At 47.9% G+C, this 9,918-nt stretch overlaps 1 protein-coding gene across 1 annotated transcript in view; it reads left to right on the forward strand.

Annotated features, from left to right (window-relative positions):
* Positions 1–9,588, forward strand: part of HTR3B (5-hydroxytryptamine receptor 3B) — a 34,134-nt gene extending 24,546 nt beyond the window's left edge. The window contains exons 7-9 of the mRNA XM_003923689.3: positions 6,160–6,370; positions 7,378–7,560; positions 8,980–9,588. Coding sequence (XP_003923738.1) covers positions 6,160–6,370; positions 7,378–7,560; positions 8,980–9,215 — 630 coding nt within the window. The 3' untranslated portion in view covers positions 9,216–9,588. The remainder of the gene's footprint in view (positions 1–6,159; positions 6,371–7,377; positions 7,561–8,979) is intronic.
* Positions 9,589–9,918: the final 330 nt, after the last annotated feature.

Genomic DNA, 9,918 nt, shown 5'->3' on the forward strand with positions numbered 1-9,918 from the left:
CTGAGAAAGACTGACCTTAAGAGGATAGCCCCTATTTGGGCTAACTCCACACTCCCATTGCATTGGAATTAAAAGTAGCATTATGACCAGACTCCGGTACAATTTGGTGAACATCTTTCGAGTTCTTATCATGTGCCAGGGTCCATGGTGAACACTTGGGACATAAAGATGGATAAATGAAGGCTCCTGACAGCTATCACAGATCCCAAAACTCTGCCCAGGGAGACATAATAGCACTAATCACAAACCCGAGCACTTACTCTATGCCAGGCACCATTTTAAGAGTTTGTACCTGTAACTGTCACATCCACAGGAGATGGGTGCTTCAAGCATCTGCAATTTTACAAATAGATGCATTCAGGTGCAGAGAAGTTAAGTAACTAACAAGAGGCTTCAAGGTGACTGGTGAAGCCTGGACTTGAACCCAGGCAACTTGACTCCAGAAACTAAATGCCGAATCCTATACCATGCTGACACACAACTAAAGGTAGTGCGGTAGGTTCCAGTCCGTTCTTCACCATTCGCCCACAGTGCATTACCGGGCCAGTCGTGTGTATTGGTGTTACAAGGCCACCCTAACAGGGTGCCCCAAACTGGGTGGCTCAAAACTGGTGGCAGAAGTGCATGTTCTTGCGGTTGTGCAGACTGTATATCTGAAATCAAGACTTGGGCAGGGTTGAATCCTTCTGGACATTCTGAGGGAGAATCTGCTCCTTGCCTCTCCTCTGGCCCCTGCTGGTTGCCAGGAACACTTGGTGTTCCTTGGCTGGTAGATGCATCACTTCCATCTCTGCCTCCGTCTTCACGCAGCCCTCTCCTTGTGTGTCTCTTCTCTTCTTATCATAATTCCAGTCACATTGGACTAAGAGCCCACCCTACTCCAGTGTGACCTCATCCTACTCTAGTACATCTTCAATGATCTCATTTCCAAATAAGGTCACATTCTGAGATTCCAGGAAAGAGATGAATTCTTGGGGGCCCTCTTCAACCTAGTAGAGGCTGCCACACCAGATTCACTTCTGCTCCATGTGTTAAATACATCCAGCCTCATCCCAACATCCCCCAAAGTTTAATCCAGCATCATTCCAGTGTCACCTCTAAGTCCAAAATATCATCTAAATATAAACTCGAAAAGTCCCAAGTCTCATTGTTTAGATTAGCTGAAGCAGGTATGGACCCCGATTATGGTCCATTCTGGGGCAAAATTTCTCTCCCCCAACAGACTTGTGAAACAATCACCAGAATCTGGTTCCTGATGCTACAAGAAGGGGTAAGGGCAGGGAACTGTCTTATTAATGGTACTAACTTCAGTATTTAGGATAATACCAGACAACCTCTTCATGCTCAATTAATGTTTATTGAACAAAGGAATAAAAGGCTCTGTTGATTCAATGAGATAAACAACAAACTTCTGAAAACTATGTGATAAAATTAGAGTTTCTTTAGGCTGCACTGGGTTTGCAGAGAAGTTAGTCCCGGTCTGGCGCAGTGGCTCATGCCTTAATCCTGGCACTTTGCGAGGCCGAGGCAGGAGTTCAAGACCAGCCTGACCAACATCAAGAAACCCTGTCTCTACTAAAAATACAAAAATTAGCTGGACATGGTGGCAGGCACCTGTAATCCCAGCTACTCAGGAGGCTATCTAGTTTTATGATTCTATAAGGCCAAAAAAGTCCAGAGATGTCTTTGTTTTATGTTACAGCAGAAGCTAATTGTCCACACTTGTCCCTAAGTCCTTCCCCTCTGCCTTCATTTACTGTTTGACATCCAGTGAGGACAATCTTTCTGAAAGGATCAGCTACATAATATGCAGGGATTAGTGAGAAATGAAAATGCAGGACCCCTGATTCAAACAGTATTAAGAATTTCAAAATAGCACCAGTGGAGCACTAAACCAAGTGCAGGGTTCTTTCAAGAGCAGGCTCTGTATGACTGCACAGGCTGCATATCCGCGAAGCCCGCCTACCTCCTAACCTCTCAGTTCTTCCCAAACCTCTTCCTCAGCTGATTTCTCAGGGAACATGTGGTCTGATAAAGCTGTGCTTTCTTGGAAATCAGGGACCTTGAGGGACCATACCACCCATGTCCGGCTCTGTCCCGGACTTAGATTTGCTGTCATATCAGCCTCTGGGTAGAGAAGTGTCATCTCAGCTTGACATAGGGACATCTCAGCTTGACATAGGTGTTCTTGACATAGGGACATTCTTTAGAGCGCAGAGCTGCTCATCTCAGTGGTACCCAAGACGTTCAGCAAGGCAAAAGCAAACTGCTTTTTGAAAAAGGAGGAAATTGAGGCATGGAGGGGTTGACTCTATCACCCAGGAGGACTTAATCTAGCACGTGCAGGCATCTGGAATTGAAGGGCTCTGGAGCTCTGACCCCTTGATTTTTTTTTTTTTTGAGACAGAGTCTTATTCTGTTGCCCAGGCTACAGTGCAGTGTCATGATTTCAGCTCACTGTAACTTCCACCTCCCTGGTTCAAGTAATTCTCCTACCTCAGCCTCCTGAGTAGCTGGGATTACAGGCATGTGCCACCACGCTTGGCTGATTTTTGTATTTTTGGTAGAGATGGGGTTTGACTATGTTGGTTAGGCTGGTCTCAAACACCTGACCTCAAGTGATCTACTGCCTCGGCCTCTCAAAGTGCTGGGATTGCAGGCATGAGCCACAGCACCCATCCTGTCTTCTTGATTTTGAGTCTGGGCTCTTTCTGCTTAACCAACATGCCTTCTTATACTTTGCTTATATTTTTCTTCCCCTTCGTGTAGTATCTGCCATGAAGTCTCTAGGGAGCATTCCCATTTCTATCCTCCAGAGTCAGCAGGCATGGTCACGGCCTCACCCTGACCCCACAAGGCCAGATCACCAGTAGCCCAGAGTGGGCCATGACACAAAACCCCCATGGACTCTGGCCACTTGACTCCCTCTTTCCTGTCCCCACCCACCCACAGCCATCTCAGTCACTGCATGATGACAGGAGCTAGAGGGGGCAGGCTGATGACAGTTATTTTTGTTGTTGCTTTTCTTGTTGACTGCGCTTTAGTAGAAATGTGTTTTCTTTTTTTTGGTATTATTGAGATGAAAGGAATGTATTAGAAATGTGTTTTAACCAAATTATTGCAAAGCAGTGAGCTTCACTCTGGTTTAGGTTTTTGCAGCCAATTATGGTTTAATGTGAATGGCAACAGCCAGACGACAATCTGCCAAACAACTCTGGCCTGCCAAGCTCCACGGAGTTGGCATGTGCTCCCAGCCCCAATAGCTGGAGAGCCCCCACTCTCATCAGCAAGGTGATGCTCCATCTCCCCCAGCCAAGCTCTTCCCCCAGCACCTCCTGCTCCATCCCTGGCCTCTGCGCTTCATCTCTGCCCTGGTTCATTTCTTTGTGATACTCTTCTCTAGTGGGAGATGGGGACGAAGAAGAAGAACCCTGCGCTCAGCTCAGAGGTCAAGACTTGTAGCTACCCTGTCCTGGGAAGGAGCTTGGAATTGGAAGACGTGGGGGCACATCCCAGTTCTGTCCTTTACTCAACTTACTTACTTAAGGGGGTTCAGCTTTCCTTCTGAAAATCTATAAAGTGGAGGCTATTACCTACCAAGTTTGCAGTGAGGATTAAATAAATCACGCCGTATGTGTGAAAGTGTCCAGCACACTGTCTGACATGTAGTGAGGAGTTCATTGTTTGGTGAATCAGAGAAATGGGAGATTTCAAATGTTGTTTTTGTCCAAATCCAACAGCAAAGGGCCCAGGAATACTCATTTGTTCAATAAACATTTATTGAATACCCACTATAAGATAGTTTGGCCCCTTGGGGGATTGTCGTTACCCCAGAGATGAGAGTCTAGGCCAGGTGTCCCCAAACTTTTTACACAGGGGGCCAGTTGACTGTCCCTCAGACCGTTGGAGGGCCGCCACATACTGTGCTCCTCTCACTGACCACCAATGAAAGAGGTGCCCCTTCCTGAAGTGCGGCGGGGGGCCGGATAAATGGCCTCAGGGGGCCGCATGTGGCCCATGGGCCGTAGTTTGGGGATGCCTGGTCTAGGCCATAGTGGGGAAGCAGCCCTGCCATTCACTCATTTCTCTTTAGGAAGGATGAGAATAGAGTATGTGCTTATTAAAGACACTTTCCATCATCATCTCAAAGAAGTGAGGTATAAAAAATGGCAACAAGGCTGGGCGCAGTGGCTCACGACTATAATCCCAGCACTTTCGGAGGCCAAGGTGAGTGGATCACGATGTCGGGAGTTCAAGACCAGCCTGGCCAACATAGTGAAACCCTGTCTCTACTAAAAATACAAAAAAATTACCAGGTGTGGTGGTGTAGGCCTATAATCCCAGCTACTCAAGATGCTGAGGCAGGAGAATTGCTTGAACCCAGGAGGCGGAGGTTGCAGTAAGCGGAGATCATGCCACTGCACTCCAATCTGGGTGACAGTGCAAGACTCCATCTCAAAAAAAAAAAAGGCAACAATAGTAGTTTTATGACTCAAATTCCAAGCTACAAGAGCCACTCAGCAGCTCTGTGTGGTCAGCACAGTGCAGGCCAGCAGGACAGCTTCAGGCGGCCCCCACTGAGACCCACTCCTTCACCCCCGCATCTGTGTTCCTAGAGACTGAGCTGTGGCTTGCAAAGATGGGACCCCTGCTCATGTTTGGCCAGTGGGGAGAGAGGGAGGGCTGGGAAAGTAGTGGCAGGAGATGGGAGGAAGGAGGAGGGCGAGTGGGGGTACTTAGCTCTCCATTTCCCTCCCAGCGGAGTCAACACCAGACAGGCTAAGAGAAGCCACAGGTCTTATCTGGTAGCCTCTGCACAGCTTTCTTTTCGGGTCTAGTCACCACTCCAGCTCTTGGCTACTTCAGGCCTAAGGGTGATAATAGCTCACCCAGTTCCCCCGAAGCCCTGGGGTCTGCCCTCCATCTTGTGGTTTCCCTATAGCCTGCTCACACCTTGCCAACAGTCTCTTTATTGAGCCCTCTTCAAACTTCCCAATTTAACTGCAATATTTCCTGCCGAGAATGATAGGCACACAGGTGCTAAGGAGATAGATTAAACCAAAAAGTAATACAATAGGCCAGGTGTGGTGGCTCAAGCCTGTAATCCCAGCACTTTGGGAGGCTGAGGCAGGTGTATTACCTGAAGTAAAGAGTTCAAGACCAGCCTGGTCAACATGGTGAAACCCCATCTCTACTAAAAATACAAAAAAGCCAGGCATCATGGTGTGCGCCTATAGTCCCAGGTACTCAAGAGGCTGAGGCGGGAGAATTGCTTGAACCGGGGAGTTGGAGGTTGAGCTGAGATTGCGCCATTGCACTCCAGCCTGGACAACAAGAGGGAAATTCCATCACACACACAAACGCACAAGTAATACAATATATTGTGTAAGTGGTTTCAGAAGGAAAATTTTAGTTTTGAAACAGTTTCTCACTCACTAGCTGTGTGAGTTTAAACAAGGAATTCAACCTCTTTGAAACTCAGTTTCCTCATTTGTAAAATGAAGTTAATGATACCCAGCCTTAAAGTTGTGAAGACTGAATAAGTTAAGTTTATGAACCACTGTGTCTGTTCCTAGCACACAGCAGGTGGTAAGTAAACGCTAGCCGCTGCCGCTTATTATAATTATTAATAATATTGGCCGGGCGCGGTGTCTCAAGCCTGTAATCCCAGCACTTTGGGAGGCCAAGGCGGGTGAATCACAAGGTCAAGAGATCGAGACCATCCTGGTCAATATGGTGAAACCCCGTCTCTACTAAAAATACAAAAAAGTAGCTGGGCATGGTGGCACATGCCTGTAATCCGAGCGACTCAGGAGGCTGAGGCAGGAGAATTGCCTGAACCCAGGAGGCGGAGGTTGCGATGAGCCGAGATCGCGCCATTGCACTCCAGCCTGGGTAACAAGAGTGAAACTCTGTCTCAAAAATAATAATAATAATAATAATAATATTAATAATAGCGTTATGTAAGACTTAAAGGATTTTTTCTCTTTTCTAAACCACAAAGTAACCTCAAACATATTTCTAAGCTAAATCACACAGAATTTTTCACATTTTGTAAAGACGTTGGGACTTCAGAAAGCACTCCTGGCTGTGAATTTAGCCACATCTGAGTCTGCTGGCCTAGATTCCCTTTTCATCAGCTTGCTCGTCCCTGGCCAGGTGCTGATGCGCAGACACCCCCTCGCCTACGTCGTGAAGCTGCTGATTCCCAGCATCTTTCTCATGCTGGTGGACCTGGGGAGCTTCTACTTGCCACTCAACTGCCGAGCCAGGATTGTGTTCAAGACCAGTGTGCTGGTGGGCTACACTGTCTTCAGGGTCAACATGTCCAACCAGGTGCCACGGAGTGCAGGGAGCACCCCTCTGATTGGTAAGCAGTCTCGGGGTCACTGGACACTCATCTTATATGACCCCTGTCAAAGATCTGATGCTGGCCAGGCGCAGTGGCTCACGCCTATAATATCAACACTTTGGGAGACCGAGGCGGGAGAATCACTTGAGCTCAGGAGTCCAACACCGGCCTAGGCAACATAGTGAGACCTTATCTCTGCTAAGAATTTAAAAAATCAACAGGGCATTCAGTGTGCACTCACTGCAACCTCCACCCCATGGGCTCAAGCAATTCTCCTGCCTCAGCCTCCTGAGTAGCTGGGATTACAGGCGTGCACCACCACACCCAGCTAATTTTTATATTTTAGTAGAGACAAGGTTTTACCATGTTAGCCAGGCTGGTCTGGAACTCCTGACCTCAGGCGATCGGCCCACCTTGGCCTTCCAAAGTGCTGGGATTGGTGTGAGCCACCACACCCGGTCTGTTTGTTTTTATCCCCAATTTCAACCAATTACCCAAAGTGAGGCATTGATTTCAGCTTTTCGGGAAGCTAAGGCAGGACCATTGCCTGAGCCTAAAAGTTTGAGTCTGCAGTGAGCTATGATCCCACCAGTGCACTCCAGCCTGGGTGACAGAGCAAGAAGCAAGACCCTGTCTCAAAAAAAAGAAGGAAGGAGAGGGGAGGGGAGGGGAGGGGCGGGGAGAGGGCCAGATACAGTGGCTCATACACGTAATCACACTTTGGGAGGCTGAGCTGGGAGGATTGCTTGAATGCAAGGGTTCAAGACAACATAGTGAGGCCTTGTCTCTACAAAAAAATTAAAAAGTTTAACCTAGTGTGGTGGTGTGTGCCTGTAGTGCCAGATATTCAGGAGGCTGAGGTGGGAGAATCACTTTAGTCCAACAGGTTAAGGCTGCAGTGAGCCATAATTGTGCCACTGCACTCCAGCCTGGGCAATAGAGCAAGACCCCATCCCTGAAGGAAAAAAAATCTGATGCTGCATTTTAGACTTGGGGCTAACTGCGCCTCTTCTGGCTTCTCTCAGGGTACTTCTTCACGGTCTGCATGGCCTTCTTGGTTCTTAGCTTAGCTAAGTCCATCATGTTGGTCAGATTCCTCCACGGTGAGCGGTGTGGTGGACAGGAGCAGCCCTTCTCGTGCCTCCGAGGGGACACCAATGCTGACGGGCCTAGAGTGGAACCCAGGGCCCAGGGTGCTGCCGTAACAGGTGCGTCAGGAGCCTTGTGTTTCTCCCTTGTCTGACTTGATTGCCTTCAAAATTCATTCCCATAGTGATGTACTTACTAGGTATTAGGTTGGCCTATGTGAAAATTCTGAGACAGCTGCTGCTTAGCCTGGGTGCGGCCTTTTTTTTTTTCCTGTTATTCAGGCTTTATTTTTCCATTTATAAAACAAAAGCAGGGTAAATTTAGCATAATTCCTAAGGGCCCTAGATTTTTTTTTATTGCATTTTAGGTTTTGGGGTACATGTGAAGAACATGCAAGATTGTTGCATAGGTACACACGTGGCAGTGTGATTTGCTGCATTTCTCCTCATGCTGTCTCTCCCCACCTCCCCACCCCCCTGTCCCTCCCCCATTTGGGTGCGGCATTTTATATGCTCTCTCTGGAGACTGAAGGATGTCTCCTGCTGGCTTTCTAGAAAGTCTCATTTTGTTGTTTTTTGGTTTGTTTTGGTTTGGTTTTTTGAGACGGGGTTTCGCTGTGTTGCCCAGGCTAGTCTCGAACTCCTAACCTCAGGTGATCTTCTGTCCTTAGCCTCCCAAAGTGCTGAGATTGCAGGTGTGAGCCACTGTGCTCAGCTGAAAGCCTAATTTTGGCTTGAAGGTCAGGCCCTCAGTTGCTCTTTGTTTTGATGGAGTCTTGCTCTGTTGCCCAGGCTTGGGTGCAGTGACGCAATCTCAGCTCACTGCAGCCTCTGCCTCTCAGGCTCAAGCTACTCTCCTGCCTCAGCCTCCCAAGTAGCCAGGACTACAGGCATGTGCCACCATGTCTGGCTAATTTTTGTATTTTTAATAGAGATGGGGTTTCACCATGTTGGCCAAGCGGGTCTCAAACTCATGACCTCAGGTGATCCATCCACCTCAGCCTCCCAGAGCTGGGATTACAGATGTGAGCCACAGTGCTCAAATTGTTTGTTTGTTTTTATTGGTTGAAATTGGTTTCAACCAATTACCCAAAGTGACTGAGCCATTGATTTCAGTATAGTAAAGTGCTGGCTTGTACATGCACACACACACATACACACACACACACACACACACACGGAACTTGTGTAAACTTAGGTTCTAGTTGCTTAATGTGAACAAGTATAAGAATCATCTCAGCCCCTAACGCTCCTACTGAGTCCATTTGGGCTGACCTCTAGTGGAGAAAATCTCCTGAACGGATCTAGCACACGTACACCCTGGTTATATAATATAGCTCTGACGTGTTCTCCGAGGCTTCCTGCAGTATAGCCTTGCTTCCCCTAATCGGGTGGGGAGAGTACCCACCCCAAACCCAACCCACCGCTCAGTTCCACCCACAACTTTCCTTGAAGGACGAGGCCATCAGCTTCATGAGAAAGTCCAGGTGGGTCTTGGTAGCCCCTGGCTCACCCAGGGTGTTTTCTTCCATCACGCAGAGTCCTTACTCTACGGAGAGCACCTGGCCCAGTCAGGGACCCTGAAGGAAGTCTGGGTCCAGATTCAATCTATCAGCAACTACCTCCAAACTCAGGAGCAGACAGACCAACAGGAGGTAGAGTGGCTGGCGCTCCTGTGCCGCTTTGACCAACTGCTCTTCCGAAGCTACCTTTTCATGCTGGGGCTCTACACCATTGCTCTGTGCTCCCTCTGGGCACTGTGGGGCGGCGTGTGAAGACTGAAGTGTTCTGATCTCAACAGTTGTGCTGGCGCTTAAGGGAGAGGAGGGGAGTAACTTTAAAAAGCTTTCTGGGTCGGGTGTGGTGGCTCTTGTCTATAGTCCCAGTGCTTTGGGAGGCCCCGGCAGGAGGATAGAGATTGCTTGAGTTAGTAGTTTGAGATAAGCCTGGGCAACATCGCGAGACCCCGTCTCTACTCATGCCTGTAGTCTCAGCTACTTGGGAGGTTGAGGTGGGAGGATTGTTTGAGCCCAGGACTTCAAGGTTGCGGTGAGCCATGATTGCACCACTGCACTCCAGGCTGGGCAACAGAGCAAGATGCTGTCTCAAAAAAATAAAATAAAAAGCTATCTGTCTTCATTGCCTCTCCATTGAGTCCAGGTTCATATATTTAATAGTCTGCTATGTGACCCAAGAATAATGCATTCATGATGAAAATGTATAAACAGTATGAGGTATACAGTAAAAAAGTAAACCTCCCTTCTTATCCCAGTCCACTCACCCAAAGTAACCACCGTTAGTAATTTCTTTCAGAAAATGTCTAGGCACACACATGCATATATGTATGCTTAAGCAGTTTTTTTTAAAGTGTAAGATGGTGCCATCTTCCAGCCCTGCCTTGGCCATTTATTCAGTCACTCATTCAACAAAACCTTTACTGAGTATTGATTAAGTCCTAGGCATTATGTTAGGTACACC

Source organism: Saimiri boliviensis, chromosome 6 (assembly GCF_048565385.1).
Source record: "Saimiri boliviensis isolate mSaiBol1 chromosome 6, mSaiBol1.pri, whole genome shotgun sequence".
In the NCBI taxonomy this organism is placed as follows: Eukaryota; Metazoa; Chordata; class Mammalia; order Primates; family Cebidae; genus Saimiri; species Saimiri boliviensis.